The sequence below is a fragment of the Canis aureus genome, chromosome 32, assembly GCF_053574225.1.
Source record: "Canis aureus isolate CA01 chromosome 32, VMU_Caureus_v.1.0, whole genome shotgun sequence".
NCBI lineage: Eukaryota > Metazoa > Chordata > Mammalia > Carnivora > Canidae > Canis > Canis aureus.
The window spans coordinates 41,528,953-41,549,567 of NC_135642.1; the positions used below are offsets into that span (position 1 = coordinate 41,528,953).

At 41.8% G+C, this 20,615-nt stretch overlaps 1 protein-coding gene across 1 annotated transcript; it reads right to left on the bottom strand.

The window, feature by feature from the left end:
- Positions 1–13,650: 13,650 nt before the first annotated feature.
- On the bottom strand, positions 13,651–20,415 carry LOC144303513 (uncharacterized). The gene is made up of 2 exons (XM_077881801.1): positions 20,050–20,415; positions 13,651–14,875 (listed from the first exon to the last, which is right to left on the bottom strand). The coding sequence occupies exons 1-2, from the start codon at positions 20,398–20,400 to the stop codon at positions 14,837–14,839; spliced, it is 390 nt and encodes a 129-aa protein (XP_077737927.1). The 5' UTR covers positions 20,401–20,415; the 3' UTR covers positions 13,651–14,836.
- Between the last annotated feature and the right edge of the window lie 200 nt (positions 20,416–20,615).

The following is a 20,615-nucleotide window of genomic DNA, read 5'->3' on the forward strand; positions in this document are numbered from 1 at the left end:
AAATAAGTCCCATGGTATGTTCTGTCTCTAAAATACAGAGAGACCTTCTAAGCACTGTGCTCCCCTTTTTTATGGTAGGGGTAGAAGGCACAATAATTTCTCCTGTACTTTGGAGGGGATATTCCAGCATGCCCCAAACTATTGGATACCTGAATGCTTCACAAGTGTGTTAAGTTCCCTAAATTTTTGTAGGATTTATCTCCCACTCTCTGGCACTCAGGTGTCTCACCAGGGCTTCCAGGATACTTATCATTGCGCTTACCCATTTTGATTGATGTGATTTCATTAATATAAGTAGACCAGCATGAAGTTCTGTGGAACAGCAAGATGGTCAAGATCCCTTGGAAAGACATTGTGGCAGAGAGTAAGAGAGTTAATCTAGCCCTGGGCAAGACCATGAATGTGTGGGCAGTCCCGGTGGCTCAGTGGTTTAGCACCACCTTCAGCCCAGGGCATGATCCTGGAGACCCGGGATCGAGTCCCGCATCGGGCTCCCTGCATGGAAACTGCTTCTCCCTCTGCCTGTGTCTCTGCCTCTCTCTCTCTCTCTCTCTCTCTAATAAATAGATAAAATCTTAAAAAAAAAATAACAACATAGGCAACAATAGATGTTGGTGAGGATGTGGAGAAAGGGGAACCCTCTTAAACTATTGTTGGGAATGCAAATTGATGCAGCTACTCTGAAAAACAGTACGGAGGTTCCTTAAAAAGTTAAAAAATAGAACTTCCCTGTAATCCAGCAATTGCACTACTAGGCTCTTACCCAAAGCATACAAAAATACAGATTTGAAGGGGTACATGCACCCTGATATTTACAGCAATGTTATCAACAAAAGCCAAACTATGGGAAGAGTCCAAATGGCCATTGACTGATAAAGAAGATATGGTGTATATATGTATTATATACAATGGAATATTACTCAGCCATCAAAAATGAAATCTTGCCATTTCCAATGACATGGATGGAGCTAGAGTGTATTATGCTAAGCAAAATAAGTGATTTGGAGAAAGACAAATGCCATATGATTTCACTCATATACAAAACAGGTGAATATATGGGAAATAAATAAAAAGGAAGAGCGAAGCAAACTGTGAGAATGTTAATGATAGAGAATAAACTGAGGGCTGAAGGTGGGATGGGCTAAATAGGTGATGGGTGAGTGGGGGATGGGCTGAATAGGGATGGGTATTAAGGAGTGTACTTTGTGATGAGCATTGGATGCTATATGTAAGTGATGAATCACTAAATTCTTCTACTCCTGAAACCAACATTACACTATATGTTATCTAACTAGAATTTAAATTAAAATTTGAAGAAAAAAATATATGGTAATGTATCATCATTTGCCTCAATTCATTTGATTTTAGATCCTTTGGAGTGGCATTAATGTCTTCTATCCCACAGGATGCAGTATTCTAATTTACTATCTTGGTTGAAGAGCAGTAGGGTAAGGGGCTTCCATTTTGCCTTTTATATATAATGACTCTTACCCTACAGGCCAGGGAACCAGTTGTGAAGTCTATCCATCTCAATTATACAATTAGAGATGGATAAAATGGACTTGGACCAGGACTCCATGTAACACGTGGCTTCCATATATGCCATCTCTAAGCATGAAGACTATGATGGCATTTTGGGGGTCCCCATAGTGTCAGTGTCAGTGTCAGCTCAGATCCTATATGAAATAGCTTTCAAAAATCTGGATATCCCCTTGTATTCAGTGTACTATTACTCTGATACATGACGTAGGCCCCTTTGAAGGAATAATTGGAAGAATCTCTGCTGCATAAACTTGATGTGACATTGCAGGGTTCTTCTTCAAGGGGCCCAGCCCCCTTGAATCAAGAGCTCTAAAAACTGGCTCAGTTTTGGAAAACAGGTAAGAAATCATGATATTTTTCTATTGCAACCAATCTTTTGTTCACTCTTTCTTGATTTTTTTGGTTATAGGATTTAAGCAGCTTCCTCACTGTCCATTTACCTCACTCCTAGAAACACTGCTGATGAGCCATTGTCCTGATCCCCAAAGATCAAGGCCTTTGTTTTCCATCTGGTCTTCCTGTTCATTATGGTAATTGCACTCACATTGTCTCTGACAGTTAAGTGCTACTTCCTGGTCTCCCTCTATTCAAGAATTCTATCATCTCATTGACATTGGGACCCCTGTTCCACAGTAGCATCTCTTACTAGCAACCCTGGCCTTCAGAAGACAGGAACCACTGAGCCACTTCATTAGCATATTCCTTATTTCCTTAATGAAGGAAGTGTCTTTAGGGCCTTCCCAGGGAATATAGTCAGCTAGAGAGCTCTCTGGTATTACATAATAAATTCATTTGAAGATGCCTATCCCTCTGAGGCTTTTTTTTAATTGAAGTAGTTGATATATAGTATTAGTTTTAGATATACAACACAGTGATTTGACATTTATATACGTTATGAAATGATCACCATATGTCTAGTGACACCAAATATCACCAAATGTCTAGTTACCCTCTGTCTCCATACAAAGTTATTACAATATTATTGTCTCTATTCCCTATGCTGTATTTCTCATCCTTGTGACTTATTTATATCATAACTGGAAATTTGTACTTCTTAATCCCCTTTGCTTATTTTTCCGATTCCTCCACCCTTTCCCCTCTGGCAACCACCAATTTGTTCTCTGTATTTACGAGTCTATTTCTGTTTTGTTTTGTTTGTTCACTTGTTTTGTTTTTTTAGATTTCCCCATATAATTGAAATCATACAGTATTTGTCTTTCTTTGGCTGACTTATTTCATTTAGCATAATACTCCCTAGGTCCTTCCATGTTGCTTCAAATGGCAAGATTTCATGCTTTTAGAGCTGAGTAATATTCCATTATGTGTATATATATCACATTTTCTTTATTGATAGACAAAGGTAGCTTCCATATCTTGACTATTGTAAATAATGCTGCAATAAACATAGGGTTCATATATCTTTTCAAATTAGTGTTTTCACAGATGAATATCCAGAATTGGAATTGCTGGATCTTATGGTAGTATCATTTTTATTATTGAGGGAACCTCCATACTGTTTTCCACCATGGCTGTGCCAATTTATAGTCCCACCAACAGTACATGAGGGTTCCCTTTTCTCCACATCCTCTCCAACACTTATTTATCTTTTTGATAGTAGCCATTCTGACATGTGAAAGGTGATGTTTCATGGTGGCTTTGATTTGCATTTCGCTAATGATGAGTGATGTTGAGCATCTTTTCCTGTGACTGTGGGCCATCTGTATGTCTTTGGAAAAATGTCTATTCTCATCCTCTGCCCATTTTTAAGTTAGATTGGTTTTTGGTGTTGAGTTGTTTTGACCTCCTCTTTAATACTCTGCTAAGGCATCTCTACTTTATTTCCTATAGACCATCATTGGTTCCAAGACTCAAGGAATCATTATAGCAGCATATGAGGACTAGCTCCAGGTTGTTTGTTGACTGATTCCTTGCAATGATGTTAAATTTGAAGTCATGAAAGTGTCTTCATATCATTAAATTCATATCATTAAATCTTGCATACCAGATTTATATTCGAGACTTTTTTGTCCAGCAATCTTTTTTTTTTTTTAAGATTTTATTTATTTATTCATGAGAGAGAGGCAGAGACACAGGCAGAGGGAGAAGCAGGCTCCATGCTGGGAGCCCAACGTGGGACTCAATCTCAGGACTCCAGGATCACACCCTGAGCCAAACGCAGGCGCTAAACCGCTGAGCCACCCAGGCGACCCTTTGTCCAGCAATCTTGAGGTCCATTCCCACATACATTCTTTTTCCCTCCCACAAATATGCCAGGTCCTGCAGCTCTTTTGGGAAATAGTCCCTTTTATTCTGTAGCAAGGACAATACTTCCCAACTGAAGCCAACTTGAGACCTGACTACAGTTATCAATCTAAGGATGGCAATAGGAGGCTAGCTATTCTCCTAGCAAATGTGCAGCACCTCTGCTGACCCAGAGGTTCCGGTTTCTCAAAGGCATCTATCCAAATATCCCTATCTTGTGTACCAGAGTCTTGATCTCACCTTACAGGGCCTTGATTTCAGCATAGACTTGTTAGGGCTGTGAATTCATCCTCCTTTGCAATCAAATTGCCTGATTTTTTAGCACAATCTGTCTCCTCTATCTGATGGAGATGAGGGTCACTTGAAACATTGCCATGCAGCCCTATGGCTTCATAAAGTGTCTTGATTTGATAGTAGGCAGACGTGAGTGTGCTATTTTTTTTTTTCCTTCTAGGTTTCTATAGCAGTTAACAAATAGCCAACCAACTCTGCATTTAGTTGCAAGAAATGAAAAACCCAGTTCAAACTGGCTTGAAAAATAAAGGGAATTTATCAACTCACATAACTGAAAAGACCAGTAATGGGGTGAGTCAAAATAGGGCTGATTTGGTTCAGAGGTTCAGCAATGCTCCTTCCCTTCAGGGACCTGTTTTCCTGTCTCTTTCTGCTCTGCTTTTCAAGGCTCCAGCTTTACCCCTAGATGGGCTTCCTTCATGGTGCCAAAATGGCTACAAAAGTTTCAGGCTTTGTATTTACTTACCATGCTGTTCAGAGGAGATGATCCCTCTCTTGGTAGCTCTTTCAGAAGAAGAGGAAATTTCATTTTCGTATGACTCAGACAACTAACACCTGAGTCCCCTTGATCAGATTGTGTCACATCTCCATCTCTGAATCATTATCCTGATTATCTCAGAATAGACAGACAGGGCCAACCCAAAGCAGATGGGCTCCAACGGGGAGGAGTAGATACCTGGAAAAAAAAGTCTGGGTATTGCTAGAATGCTAGCTAGGCATCAAACAAATGAATGTATTTAAGTGTATTCCTAATTTTTATAGTGAGCTTGTATTTCTTTGGGAGCTTTAGAAACCATAAATGTAAAAATGCTCTTTTATAATAGTGTTCTATATGCAAACCCCTTTCACTAGCATTTTCCATAGTAATATTTAGAATAAGCCCAGCGTTCTGAAATCAGCCTTGATAATTACTTTGATAACACAATTAGGGGTGATATTCAAAATATTTAATGAGCACTGTGGCACAATTATCAGTCAACCTGAGCAGCCATCCAACCAAGCAGAGGGTCAGTAACCTCAGCCACCATTAGAATTGTTACTGCAGAGCAGTCACCATCAACTCGGAATATCTCATATAATTTGTCCAGTCTACCTTTAGCCCCTAGAATGGGGCATCCTGTAGCCAGAGGACCCTCACTGATATCCAACCCAACACTGTGCCTGGACAGAGGGAACCCCCCTCTTCATGGTTTCAAGGGAGGTCAGGACTGTCATTTGTGAAGCACCAAAGGAAGCATGCACTCAAGAGAACAAAACTAAAACTCCCCCCCAAACCTCCCTGGCCCTCTGAATTTAGTGAGGAGAGATAGCACAGGAGTCAAGATAAACCAGCATCACAATGAGCTTGATCCTTTCATTAGAGCTGTGTCATTTCGGGCAAGCCACTCCACCTTGCCAAGCTTCAATGTTCACATCTATAAAGAAATACAAGAATTGGCCTTGAAAATTGCCTATGCACATTTAGAAGTAGTGTGAATAAGGTGTCCAGCTCAGTGCTAGACGCTTTAGTTAGTCATTTAGCTATCAATGATAAGCATTACTTATTAGCATTTCAAAGAGAGTGGTTGAAAAACCTCAGAGAACCCAAGGGCTTACAAATGTCCTTGTAGGAAGATTAGCTCTCTGATGTCTGATGCAAGGAAGCTCAGCCACTGGCCTCTCCATAATTTCACCCCCGTTTTGGGCTTGAACCATCCATTCATCCATGCTGCCCCTGTCTCTATAAATATATTGGACTGTCAGCCACTAGGGCTGGAAACTGCTCTTCCTGAGCTGGGATCTCTAACAGCTCAACCTCCACGAGCTGTTCATAAGTTATTTCAAGGGACACTTTGCTGTCAATCATGTACCCTTGAAGTGGACTGCACGGGCCTGCTCTGCACCCAGAATCATGAGGAGGCGGGAGCAACATTTGCTTCCTGGAAATTAGCACACTAGTTCAAGGCCCTTAAGGGGAAGCTGAGCAGAGGACTGTGATGCTAAACAAGGAAAGGAAACTATTCTTACCAAGAGCTCCCTGTATGTGAGGCGGAAGCCTCATAACAATCCTGAGAGGCAGGTAAGAGATTCCCATATTACAGGGGAAGGAACTGAGGCTCAAAAAAATGCTAACTGGTCCATCTGGTAAGGGGAGAAGCTGAGTGTCAAATCTAGGGCTCTTTGACTATGGAGTTCGTCCAGAATTTCTCAGAGGTGGTTGGTGCTGTGGTATTTGGGGAGAGATAGTTTTTTATTGCATGATATTTGGCAACTCTGGTCCCTAGGCATTAAAATTCAATAGGACACCTGGGTCATTATAGCAACTAAAATTGCCCCTGCACTTTTTCGAACCTCTTGTGGGAGGATGGGATACCTCAGGCTGCAGAGGACTTAGATCAAAAGACAATCTAGAATAGACCTCTCTGTAACAGAGCAACATCCTGTTTCAGAACAGGGTTCTGATAGAGGGTATGAGGAGAAAGGGAGCTTTGCAGATGTGGCTGGGAGGCTCTTACCTAGTGCGTGTGGAAGTACACTCATGAATCTGAGTATGTGTGTTTCTACCTGATTAATAATGCTTTTTTAAAAAGATTTTTATTTATTCATGAGAGACACACACAGAGAGAGAGACAGACCGAGACAGAGACACAGGCAGAGGGAGAAGCAGGCTCCATGCAGGGAGCCCGACGTGGGACTCGATCCCAGGTCTCCAGGATCAGGCCCTGGGCTGAAGGCGGCGCTAAACCTCTGAGCCACCCAATGCTGCCCAACAATACTTCTTTATGTATGGTGTGTGCATGCAAATAATGATGCATGTGTACGGGGCGTGCCCTTGAGCGTGCACAGGAGCGCTCAGGTCCCAGTCACGTGGGCCCACTATTCCCCTCTTCCTCCACATTCGGTCTGTTTCTTCTACCCTGGCAAGTCCCACTCCTAAATATACTCATACCCATTCCTGCTACACGCTTTTCATCAAACCTTGTCATCTCTCCTCCGGACCATTGCAACGACCCTGCCTCTAGCAGCAGATACCACCAACTCATTCTCCACACCGCTGCCAACGTGATCTTTCTAAATGGCAAATCAGACTACATCACTCTAGCTCAAAATTCCTGTCATTGCCATTGCCTATAGCAGCTTTAGAAGCAGACCCTGTATCTAAATGAAATCTTCACACAGAAGGGCAGTATGTAAAGCAGATAAATGCAGGACTGCTCTATTGAATTACGTAGACTCCGAAGTGAAGCATACAAGGTCTTTCCTGCTCTGTCCCCTGCGGACCTCTCCAGCAACATCTCTTAACTTTATAGAATCTTTGTGGCTCGGTGTCTAAGGTGGAGGACTCTGGAGCCAAGCTTTCTGCATTCAAATCCTTTGCCACTTCCTAGCTGTACAAGCTTGGGTACGTTGTTTTACCTCTCCACACCTGGGTTTCCTTATTGATAAAATGAGGTAATAGCATATCATGGGGATTCCTTTAAGGATTAGATTAGTTTATATTTGTGAGGCATGTGAAACAGTTCCTGGCACATAGTAAGCACTCAGTAAATAATACCTCTTATGACCTTCCTTATATCTCACCCTAAGTTGCTCTAAACCTTTACAAGTTCCCTGAAATGTTATGGCACCCCACCCTCCAATACTTTGCACACTGTATGCATGTGTGGGCAGGTGTGCAGAACTCATCTGCAAGACCTGGAGTCATGAGGCTACTTATGAAAGGAAGGAACTTTATTATAAGAACACATGTGAAAAAAAAAAAAAAAAAAAAACCATGTGGACTGGATCTGGCATCCGAAAAGCGATTCAGGCCCTAAGGGGAATCTAGGCACCAGGTGCCCTAACCAGGTCATCTGTTCTCCCTGTACACCTGCTTCATCATCCTTCTACATTGACCGGGGGGGGGGGGGGGGGGGGGGGGGCGCGGAGGTGTCCAATTTGAGTCTCTAAATTCTTGAAGGATCCAACCAGATTGGGTAAATTCATTTTCTAGTGCTTCCTAATTGGGTAAAGCCCTTTGACCCACCTGCTTCATTAGGACATCACCTTCTTGTCATGAGGTCATCTCTGGTCCAATCAGTGGCCACTGTACTTCAGAGGATGACTTTGCTTCTCTTTGAGCTAGGTGCTGTGAATAAGGTAGTGCATCTGACAGGGGCATGATGATTAGGCCTCTAACATAACATCTTGCAGCCTCCACTGGAATGGCCTCCTTCCTACTTTACTTATGCAAACAAACTCTATTTGCCAAGGACTGCTTCTTTGGTCTCTCTTCCCTGATTCTCCCAGGCAGAACAGGGTGCCGTCTTTACACATGTACCATCTGAGTGTCAGCATCTGTATACCGTCTTTGGAGGGCCAGTCTTATCAGCATCTATATTTCTGTCTGCCTGTCTTTTTTTAAAAAAATTGATGTATGGTCGACAAATAACATCGTATTAATTTTAGGTGTACAACACACCTGTCTTTTCACAAGAATTCCTCATGTATCTCCAGCACCTGGCAAACAGCAGTGCTTAACCAAGAATTTTATTAGATGGATGAAAGGAATCTGGATATACATGCAAAAGAAGGTAAATTTCAGTCCGTGTGTGTTTTCTTTGCTGAAATTGTGTCTTTTCTTCAGAACAAAGACAAGTTCATATTGAAAAGGAGACCACAGATGTTGCTTCTGTGACATTTTCAAACCTTCCCCTACTCCCTGGAGGCACAGTTGCCTCTCATGCCTGATTTCCTTGCTCCCTCCAATTGGAATGTCCTTCAAGACTCTTCCTGTTCACCCCTTGCCTACCTGGTAAATACTATTCACCCTTTTTTTTTTTTTTAAAAGATTTTATTTATTTATTCATGAGAGACAAAGAGAGAGAGGCAGAGACAGAGGGAGAAGCAGGCTCCTGGCAAGGAGCCCAATGTGGGACTCGATCCCGGATCCTGGGATCAGGCCCTGAGCCGAAGGCAGTCACTCAACTGCTGAGCCACCCAGGCCTCCCTACTATTCACCTTTGAATAACCCCACACATATTAAGTTCTCTAGGAACATCTCCCTGACCTCCTCTTCCCCAACATTGATACTTCATTCCTCTTTGCTCAGTACCAACTTTGTATGGTGTCCATAGCTGCTTTTCTGTGGATCACACAGAATGGAGATTTATTTCCTTATATACATTTGTGGGGTTTTTGTCTAGAAAGGAACTCCTTGAAGGCAGGAAGAGGGACCTATTCCTCTTTATAGCTCTTATGCATCTAGGATAGTCCTTAGAATGCTGTAGGTCCTGAATACATGTTTGTTGAATGAACGAATAAATGAACTAGTGAATATAAGGTACATAACTATTCCAAAATAGCAGAAAATCCCCAAACCTTTAGCTTAGTCCTTGAAATGTGATTTTCCTGCTGCAGACTTCTCTTTTTCATCACGTTTCATTCAGACTAAAGCTACTTCTTTTCTCCCAGTTTTCACAATTTCCCTGAGTATATTTCAACAGAGTAATGGGAGAGAAGGGATCCAAAGATATTCACTAATGTGCCACTATAAACAACTGAGGCCTGCTATAAACCTTTTCAAAAGTGGCTTTGTATGATTGCTTTACCCAGGAGAAGGTCTTGGTACCACATTTGGAGGAAATGTGGAATTCCTCTTCTATCTCTGGTTTCTTCATATTTCCCCGCTCCTTTGCTACCTTAATGCCGTTTCCAGGTCTGACAAATGTGCATTATGCAAAATGCCGAGACTTCTGGGCAAAAAGCATTTTTTTTAAAAGCAAAGAGGAGCTTCTTCTCAATGCTTGTTAGCTAAAAGACACTGATTCCTCACACCATGCATGAAAATAAATTGCAGATGTATTAAAGACCTAAATGTGAAACTAAATTTTGAAACTATGAAAAGTGATAACAAGTAATATCATGAACCTCCATGAAAAGAAGGACCTCTTAAGATGTAAACAAAATTATAAACTGTAAAGGGAAAAATATTTTTTTTGCAAGTAGCTTGGCAATTTCTAATTAAATTGGAAACGGAGGCATTATGTGACTGAGCAATCTACTTTTAGATTTACACCCTAGAGAAAAACTTACACATGGTCACATGGAAACATATAAGAGAATAAAGCAGGATTCTTTTATAATCATAAAAAATTTGGGAACCATTTACGTCATAGCCTAGATTCCTCCCAAAGGCAGAAGTCAGACAAGGTTTGGCGTGCAAGTTGTTTGTTTTGGGAAGTGATCCCAGGACATAGAGAGGGGGAGATGGGGAAGAGTGCAAGAGGAAAGGAGTAAAAACCAATCCAAAAATGCGTTGTGAGAAGGTATTGCATTCATAGATGTTCAATTAATCCATTTATTGTAGGCCCTACATTTTACTCCTGCCCTCTGGGGATACATGCTATCTCTGTGGGTATGTTGGCTTTCTTCTAGGCTATATTGTCCTCCTGGTATGCTCCAGGCTGAAAATTCCCTTGTCCTACTCTATCTATTACCCTTCTTTATGTAATTTTCTCTCTTCAGAAACTTGTAGAAATCTCTCTTCCATTTTGCTTTGAGATCATAATCTTTTTTTTCCAGGTGAGTTGATAATCTACATTTTTTGCTATGGCAATACATTTGGTCTTTTAAGTTATTCTTTTTTTTAAGATTTTAAAAAATTTATTTATTCATGAGAGACACAGAGAGAGAGAGAGAGAGAGAGAGAGGCAGAGACACAGGCAGAAGGAGAAGCAGGCTCCATGCAAGGAGTCTGATGTGGGACTTGATCCCAGGATTCCAGGATCACACCCTGGGCTGAAGGCAGGCTCTAAACCGCTGAGCCACCCAGGAGTCCCTATTCATTTGTTTTTTACCTTTTTTGTTATTTTACTATGTCGATGTTTCACTTTATAATCTGAGGTTGCTTTCCTGGGATATCTGTATATACCTGCATGTGCACGGTTTTCATCTGATAATTTGAATGTTTTACAGTCTACTGTTCTTCTAATTGATAATTTTATAACTCTAACCTTATATAATTAATTCTAGCATATAGCTAGATTTTTTTAAAAATCCAATCTGACAATACATGTTTTAATATGTATGTATGATCTATTTACATTTTCTTGAATATGAGCAGATCTGAATTTTCAGTACCAGCTTATGAGGATTGCTATTTTCTATTTTTTCTTTATTCTTTCTTTCTGTTGATAGATTTTTCTGTATCCCTAGTCTCATGTTTTAGTCTACTCCTTTGAAAGCTACAGACTATACTTCCATTTTTTTTAGTAGTTTCTCTAATTTTTTGAATATATACACAATTTTTCACTTTTCTAGCAAAAGTAGTGTTATTAAATATTTCAATCCTACCTTTGGACATTGTCATAATTTAACTACTCTTTGAATGTCTCTCATCCTTCATTTTATTATACTTCTTTAGAATTTCCATTTTACATTTTTACACAAAAGGTATTTTTTTTACAGTTAATACCTAAATTTCTCTACATTTTAAACAAGTTTCTGTGCTAGCATTCAGTGCACCTTCTAATAATTATTTTAGTGAGTGTCTGGAAGTATAAATTCTCTTAGCTGTTATTACATTAAAAATGCATTTGTTGCTTAAATGGAATATAAAATTAGCGAATATCAAACTATTGCTCCTAGGGAAAATATAGGGCTAGGCTCCTGAGAGTCTATGGAGACATTTCATAAACCAATCAACATATAACTTTGTTTAGTGTATATTTCTGTTTAATGATATCTTACTTAATACATGTTGTTGATTCATTAGCACAAAATTCATGGCCAACAGCAGTATAACTAGTGTCTTAAAGGAAGCTTATCTAACACATGTATTTTCTCAAGGCACAGCTTCCTGAGCTTAGGAAGGCTAGCCAGCACTTCAGCATTATGCTTGCTAAATCACTAACAAAAAGCACAAAAGATGCAAAGAACCTAGGTACATTACAAAAAGGACATTTGTTTACAAAATAGAACAGAAACAAGAAGGCGGAGTGTTGCCTTGTTTGACCTCTAATGGGACCATAAATACCTGATGATTCAAAATTTCCCCCTTTACTGTCTATGTCTGCAAATGACCACAAGAGGCACATGTATTGATTTAGGGGTTACAAAGAAATTTTTGTGAGTAGGCAAATATGCAAATACAAAATCTGCAAATAATGAAGATTGAGTGTAGGTATAACATTAACACTTTTCACAAGGTGAAAGCATTCATGTATCAAGTACACAAGTCAAGAAACATCGTCTCCAGCATCTGCCTTGGGCTCTCTTCCAAGAAGAACTACTATCTTGACTTATAACATCATAGATTAGTTTACCTATTTTCATATCAATGTAAGCATGTGTTTTGTACTCTTGTTCTTGCTTTCTTTTTTTTGGTTCAATATTATATTATTTATCCATATTGTTGCAGGTTGTAATAGCATCGCTCATTTTAAAGCATTGTTTTTAAAGATTTTATTTTTATTTAAGTGTGAGCACGTATGTGCACAAGCAGGGGGAGAGATAGAGGGAGAGGGAGAGGGAGAAGCAGACACCTCTAATGAGCAGGAAGCCCAACACGGGGCTCAATCCCAAGACCCTGAGATAAGAACCTGAGCTGAAGGCAGACACTATCCGACTGAGCCATCCAGGTGCCCCTTAAAGCATTTTTATTGGTCCATTCCGAATTAATTTTGTTAGAAGTGAATTTGTTTGCTTGTTGTTGCTTTCTTCAGCTTTCTTAGAATTATATTTCCTCATTAATTTTGGATTTTTGATTTTTAAGTTCATTTCAGGTAGAAAGCTTTCTGCTTCTTCATCTTTCTCTTACTTTCTAGTGTCGTAGGGGGTGTACTGGTGCTTTCTCCTAACCTCAGCAGCTGCCAGCCCAGCTGTATAGGGGGTTCTTCAGCATACCTCCTCTGCAGCAACATTGGGGATCTCCAGTCTCAGAGCCTGCAGGAGACTTGGCTCAGGTCCTGCTTGTGAGGCTGTGTCTGTCTGCTTCTGTAGGTCCTGATTTTCCTGGAAATCCTTACACCAAGCAGCAGAGTGGCAGCTTTCGGGACCCCTTTCAAAGAAAGGGCACCCCACTCTAGCTGCTGGCTGCATGCAGGGAGCCTGACTCTATTCTGTGCCTTGTGTGGAGCAGTTTTGTTCCTGCTTCTCTGCTGGACTCTGTCTCCTACCATCACTGTCTGGGTCCAGACCTGGCCTGGCATGCCCCTGTCCTCATCCTTGCTCACCTTTGTGGATTTCTGGTCCCAGAGATGTTTGCCTTTTCCTTCATCCTACCTCTCTATTTCTGGTTATCTCTTCTTATATTTGACCTGTCATTGCTGTGTCTGGAGATGGGAGAAATTGAGGGCTGAACTATACTATGCTATCTAGAAGTCTGTATTGCTTTGTTTTAGCAGCATTTCTATTTGGAAATAAATAAAGCACTGTTCAAGAGTCCCCATCCAGGTGGAAACAACCAAATGTCCATCAACCGATGAATGGTAAACACAATGTGGTAGATCTATACAATGTAATATTAACCAACCATTAAAAAGAATGAAGTACCTTTATATACTATTACATGGATGAACCTTGAAAACGTTATGCTAAGAAAATAAGCCAAACAAGAGAGACCATACATTGTAATATTCCATTTATATGAAATATTCACGATAGGCAAATGCATTGAGACAGCTGATTGATGGTTTCTAGGAGCTGGGGGTGGGGGAAATGGGGAGTGACTACCAATGGGTATGGGATTTCCCTTTGGGGTAATGAAGATGGTTCAGAGCTAGAACCATCTTCATGGTGATAGTTGCATAACAGTGTAAATGTACTAAATGCCACTGAATTGTGTACCTTAAAATGCTTACAATTGCGAATTTTATGTTATATGAATTGTACCACAAGACACCTTACCGCAAACCTTCCTAACTAGTGCTGTTTGAACGTATCTTTCTTTCTTTGTACCAACATGATACCAGGTCAATACATTTGGTGAGCATCTTTCACATTATATTGCAAGTTATTTGTCCTTGTGCCTGTCCCACTACCAGATCATAAAGCACTTTGAAGAGGGGAGTGTATCCTATTCACATTTGTTTCTCTGTTTCCTGGTTTAGTGTCCAGAACAAAGTAAGCCCAACAAATTCTTGCTGAATAAATGAATGAACAAATTAGTTAAACTCACGAGACCACTCAGAAAAAAAAATCACACTCTTCCTCTAGGTCTCACAATTTATTGTTAGAGTTATCCCCTGGGGAAAGGATTTTCATTCGGGAACATATTGTGGCGCACTCAGAACTGAAACCTTTTGTATAAGGACACAGGGCAAGCAGCCCTAACTGGTCCCTGGGGCCCCCTACAACTTTGACCTCTTAGCCTCCACCAGATCTCACCTAGCATCTGCTGGGGAGCAGTCACAATGGCTACAGGCTCCACTGTTCAAAATATTCCCAATAACTAAGCTCAGAGAGGCTTCTGCTGAGTCACCCTCCAGCACAAAGCATTTTTACGATGCTCCCATCTGTCCTCTAGGGCATAAAATGCAAATATAGGCAGCCTCACTCTGCAAGAGTGGGTTTAAATGACTCCCCCCACCCCTTAGGCAACAAACAATGAAATAAACAATGCATCAAACTGAGAGAGACTTCAAAGGGGTCTTCCTGTCTAAGCTCCTATAGACTCCCTCTCTGTAGGCTTCAGGTTTATACCTTTTCTGAATATACCAGCTATCAGATTAAGATTTTGAGATGTAAAAATGTCTTCCTTGGCTTTAGCTGCAATCCTTTATGACAGGGCTGAAGATGTTTCTTCTCGTTCCAACTCCTGTGGAGATAAAGGTGGGGAAGGAGTCATTAACCATTTCCCTCATGTCAGCCCTTTATGTCCTCATAATGACTTTTAAATGATCACTTTCACTCTCTCGGATGAATTTGCAATCCTTTTGTTAACAAATATCGAGAACCTACCAGGTGCCAGGAACTCTGGATTCCAACATAAGTAAAATATAATCCCTCCCTTCCGGGTATGAGTTCGTAATCTTTCTTTAGGATTTGATCCTCTTTCCCATTTCTGACTCTAATCCAGCTTTGTAAAATGTGCCCCCAAATTTGCCAGCTGGTAAACATTTTCCACTACCTTATTATTCTCTGTGTTTTTAATAACTGGAACAATGAACTGTTAATCTCTCCTCATGCTGTGCTAATGATCAGCAGCCTGTGGACAGGTTGGGATTGTCAGTGCCCATTTACTTCGAAATCCCTTGAATTATCTGAAATGGAGCAGTTAGTTTTTGCATGTGAAAGGTACAGAGTAGACACTTGACAGTAGTTGCTTTCTAGCAGGGGGTGTAGAGTTCCATGGAAATATGTGTGTCTTACACAGCATGCCCAGGTCTGACATCATGAGGACTGATCTGGCCTGACTGATGGGAATGGCTTTTCTGGGAAACCCCTCAGCCATCAACAGCGCCCTGCAGTTCCCAGTCACTCTGTGTAGATCTCAGAGCTGTTGCTGAGGGACACGGCAGGCAGAGTTAAGGTCCATATTTCTTTGTCATCTAGGAGACAGACCCAACAGGACTGAAGCCATCATTTCCTCTACTGACTGAATGTATGGGGTCCCCGGTCTGCTTTGAAAGGGAGGTGCTAGGATTTCAAAGCCAGCCCTGTGGCCTGCATCCAACAACGATGCTGACTACTCATGTAGCCAATATCTCTCTGTCATTCATGCCACCTGCAAAATAGAGTTGCACAGTAAAAGAATTTGGGATTGAAAATGTCCAGTGAAATAAAGAAGCTTTTTTCACTTTAGGAGCTAGGTTTTTGTTGTTGTCATTTTGGGGATTTTTTGTCTGTTTTGGTTTTGTCTGTATTTTTTAAAAACAGGTAATAGCCTCCAAAGGAAGGAGATGTGCTCACTCAGGGTCACCCATCATTCATTAATCCTGATCATAGATGTTGCTGTTCTGTTCCTGCTGGTCAACACGGCTTTGGAACGTCTGCTTTGGAAGTGAGTGTGAGTGACTTCTCCCTCCTCTTACCGCCTTTTGTACTATCTTTTTGTATGCAAATATTGTAGCCAAATATAGGAAGGCAGGGAAACTGTGCCTTGTTTGTCACTGTCTTAGTTTGGGTTCCCTCCGAAGCAGACCCTGAGACAAAGATTTATGCAAATAATTTATCTGAGAGGTGATTCCAGGAAACAGTGGTTGGGGAGGGAGACAGGAAAGGGAAGTTAGCCAAAAACTGAAGCTTTACAAAGCAAGTTATGCCATGGGTAACAGGAGCCTAATCCCATGGGTGAACTCTGGGAAATAGGGTATTTCACAAATCTCAAGAGTTATCCCACATGAGGAGTGAAGAAATTGGGGTATTTATATGCCAATTTCCAGCAGTCATTGGTAGAAGGCTGTTCCGATGTAACATTAATTGTATGGGGAAAAGATGAACCTTAAGTCCTACTTCATTTCCTATGAACAATTTAATGAAAGAAGGATCAGGTGTCTAGATATAAAAACTGGAACCATAAAATTTCTAGAAGAAAACATAGGAAAATATACGTAAAACCTTAGGGTAGGCAAAATTTCTTAGGACACACAAAAAACTTAAAGCATCTGAAAGATTAATATATTGGACTCCATTCAGAATTAAATAATTCTGCTCTTGCAAAACATTATTAAGAAAATGAAAAGGCAAGTCACAGAATGTTTTTAACGCATATATCTGACAAAAGACTTATATCCAGAATATGTAAGGAACTTTTAAAAATGAATAATGGCAAAAGATTTGAACAGACACTTCACAAAATAAGATATACAAATGGCCAGTAAGGCATTGGAAATGGGGCTCAATATTATTCATCATCAAAGAAATGCAAATTAAAACCACAATGAGACATCACTATAAATCTACTACAGTCGCTAAACTAAAAGGACTTCGCAAAGCAAATGTCAGCAAGGCAACGACCTCCCGTATTTTGTTGGTAGGAGTGCAAAATGGTATGAGCACTCTTGCCACAAACTTGTTTGCAGCTTTTTTTATAGCATAAAACACATGTCTCTCTCTAGAGACATATTAGAGATATTAGACATGTTCTAATACTGCAATTCACACTTCTGGTATAGATTGAAAATAACTGACAGCACATGTATCTACAAAAAAGACGGGTACAAAAATGTTCATAACAGCTTTTTAAAAAAACACAGTAAACAACCCAAATGACCATCGACAGGTGAAGAACAAATTATGATAAATCATACAACAGAATGCTATTCAGCACTGAAAAGGGATGGACTACTGCTACACATAACAACATGGGATCGAGATAAAAAACAAAATTATACCAACCAAAGGAAGCATATATTAAAGGGTACATTCTGTATGGTTTCGTGTATATTAAGTCCAAGAACAGGAAAGCCAAGCTATAATGATAAAAATCAGACCAACGGTTGTCCTTGATAGTTGGAGACTGACAGGAACAAGACACTTTTAAGGGGACTTGGGGCTTTTGGAAATTTTTTAAAAAAATATTTTATTTATTTATTCATGAGAGACACACACTCTCAGAGAGAGAGAGAGAGAAAGGCAGAGACACAGGCAGAGGGAGAAATAGGCTCCATGCAGGGAGCCCGACGTGGGACTCGATCCTGGGACTCCAGGATCACGCCCTAGGCTGAGGGTGGCGCTGAACTGCTGAGCCACCTGGGCTGCCCTGGAAATGTTCTATATCTTGTTTTGGATGGTGATTATATAAGTGTATACAGGTGTCAAAACTTGCTTAATTGAACATGTATTATCTATGCTTTTATTTTTTTAAATATTTATTTATTTATTCATTCAGAGAGAGCGAAGAGAGAGGCAGAGACACAGGCAGAGGGAGAAGCAGGCTCCACGCAGGAAGCCCGATGTGGGACTCGATCCCGGTCTCCAGGATCACACCCCAGGCTGCAGGCAGCGCTAAACTGCTGTGCCACCGGGGCTGCCCTATCTGTGCTTTTATTGCATAAAATTGTACCTTGGAAAAACATTATAGGTTTATCTTTTAAAAAGAAAATACAACGACCATTCAAAATGTGGAGTAATTTGCTCAGTGCTCTGCATGCTCTCCCTTACTCACTCCACCCTCCTGCTAGACTCTAAACTTCAGGAGGGTAGAAGCTGTACCTTGTTTGTTCTCCACTATATCTCCAGCACCAAGTAGAGCATCTGGGATCTTTTGAATGCTCAAGCCACGTTTGTTAATATCCTAAGTTTTTAAGAGCCTCTGTGCGTGTGCTCTGGCTTTTTCATATCTCCCTTTGCAGACATGATCTGTTCTTGGCAGACGTTGGTTGCCCCAGAAGCTCAAGCACAGGTGCATTGTCTAGGAAGGGAGCTTGCAGGTGGGAACCCAGCAGGGCCCTGGGTGTCCTTGGGCACTGACAGGGTCCCAACTGTGAGCACCATCTGCTCCTGTGAAGGGTGTCTGACAGCATCCACAGCCCTGGACCTGGAAGGTGAGTGCCTCTGAGACTGAATGTCAGGCTCCCATTCCCACACTCCTGCCTATAGGGAGCCCACAGAAAGTCACTTTAACTCTGCAAACAGAAAGGACCAACATGTGTACCACTTTGTAATTTACCATGTGTTTTCCCTCATATGATCTTATTTTATCCTTCCTATGGCCCTGTAAGATAGGTATTTGCTATCCCTATTTTACAGAGAAGTTAAATGACTTCTCCAAGGTCACACAGCTGGCAAGTGGCAGAACTGGGACTCACACCAAGTTTCGAACTATTTACTACTATATTAAATGCAGTAGTGCTGTGTCATTTAAGGACCTTCGGAAGCAGTTTCTGAAATCTGAAATGGAAAGATAAGTAACATATATCCTCTATATAAATTGCTTTGAAGGGACGCCTGGGTAGCTCAGCGGTTGAGCGTCTGCCTTTGGCTCAGGGCGTGATCCTGGAGTCTCAGGATTGAGTCCCACATCGGGCTTCCTGCATGGAGTCTGCTTCTGCCTGTCCCTGTCTCTGTCTCTCTCTTCTTCTGTGTCTCTCATGAATAAATAAATAAAATCTTTTTAAAAAATTGCTTTGAATGCAATTTATTCTAAATGTCCCTGAAAGATTAGCCTGCCTAGTCCACCATTTTCACAGTGTCACTCCCCTACACACATTTCCCATGCTCCTTATCACCTACCAAGTAAACTTAACTCTCCCGAGCTGCTTGTTCGGTGCTCTTTTGCCCAATTCAGCTTTGTGGCCTCATCTTCCTTGAAACACCTTGCACTCTGGCTGGTCATGTCACTATCTTCGTCTCTGAAACTTGGCTTCTCAAACTTGCCCTCCGTATGGAATACCAGTTTTCTTCTATATTCCTCTTGGGTGTGTGTGGGGGGGACTTCTTCTCACCCTTCCAGTTCACACTGAATTGCCTCTGCCACTCTTCATCTAAATCCTTGGAGCACATGGTCTGTATTTCTCATGTGGCAGTAGCTATGAGGTATCGTGGGTATCTCTCATCGTCTTCCTTATAAGATCCTGAGGTCCCAGGAGGCTAGATGCATGGCTTTTCCATTTTCTCTGCTGACTTGGTATAGTTATGCGCTGCTTCGTGGAATGAATAAACTGCCACCTCTCTAACCATTGTCTATGCATTTACCACCCTTTGACATGCAATTTTAGAAACTATTTGCTTTATAACTCTATTTTTTTTAAAGATTTTATTTATTTATTCATGAGAGACACAGAGAGAGAGAGACAGAGACACAGGCAGAGGGAGAAGCAGGCTCCACGCAGGGAGCCCGACGTGGGACCCAATCCTGGGTCTCCGGGGTCACGCCCTGGGTCAAGGGCAGGCGCTCAACCGCTGAGCCACCCAGGGATCCCTGCTTTGCTTCTTTAATTCACAAGGTTGTCAGGAGGACAAATGGAAGAACAGATGTACAAGCACTCGTCGACCATCAATCACCCAGACCTGTCACTTGGTTGCACCTGCTGTTTGACTGACACACACCTTTTCTGGTGGGCAGCATCCCGCCCCAGTGCTCCTCTCTTCTGGCAAGAACTTGACAGTCTGGAGCATGTCCAGGGGGCCACAGAACGAGGAGCAAACCGTCTTACTTCCCGAATGGCGAGCGGAGCTGATGCTGCGTCGTGATGGGTTTGGGGTGGGCAGGGATGTTGTCCTCCCTGTTGGGAAGGGAGACCCAGCGGTCCACGCAGCCTCAGAGAGCCGGCCTAGTCCCGGGGCTGGGAAGTTCCAGGCAGCCAAGTTTTCCGAAACGTTCCCGGTTCGAGCAGCTGGACCGTGGCTCGGGCCCAAACGCCGCAGGTGCGACGCCAGCCACCATCCACCATCCACCATCCACCATCCACCATCCACCATCCACCATCCACCATCCACAGGTCATAGGCCCACTTCCGGGAGCAGCTGCTACTTCCGCTCTGGCCTCCAACAGCCGGACGTGCACGTGGCCCAGAGCGACGCCCACAATCCCAAGAGTCCCTGCAGGAGCCCTCGGGTCCGCCCATTGGCTGCCACGTACAGCGAAGGTGGGCCTTGGAACTAGCTCGCTCCCT

Excerpts from the sequence above, each read along its gene's own strand:
- LOC144303513 (XM_077881801.1), bottom strand. The coding sequence starts at position 20,400 with ATGGTGGATGGTGGATGGTGGCTGGCGTCGCACCTGCGGCGTTTGGGC. Across the intron at positions 14,876-20,049 it reads GATGCTGCCCACCAGAAAAG|GAGTTGGAACGAGAAGAAAC; the intron begins GTGTGTGTCAGT and ends TTATCTCCACAG.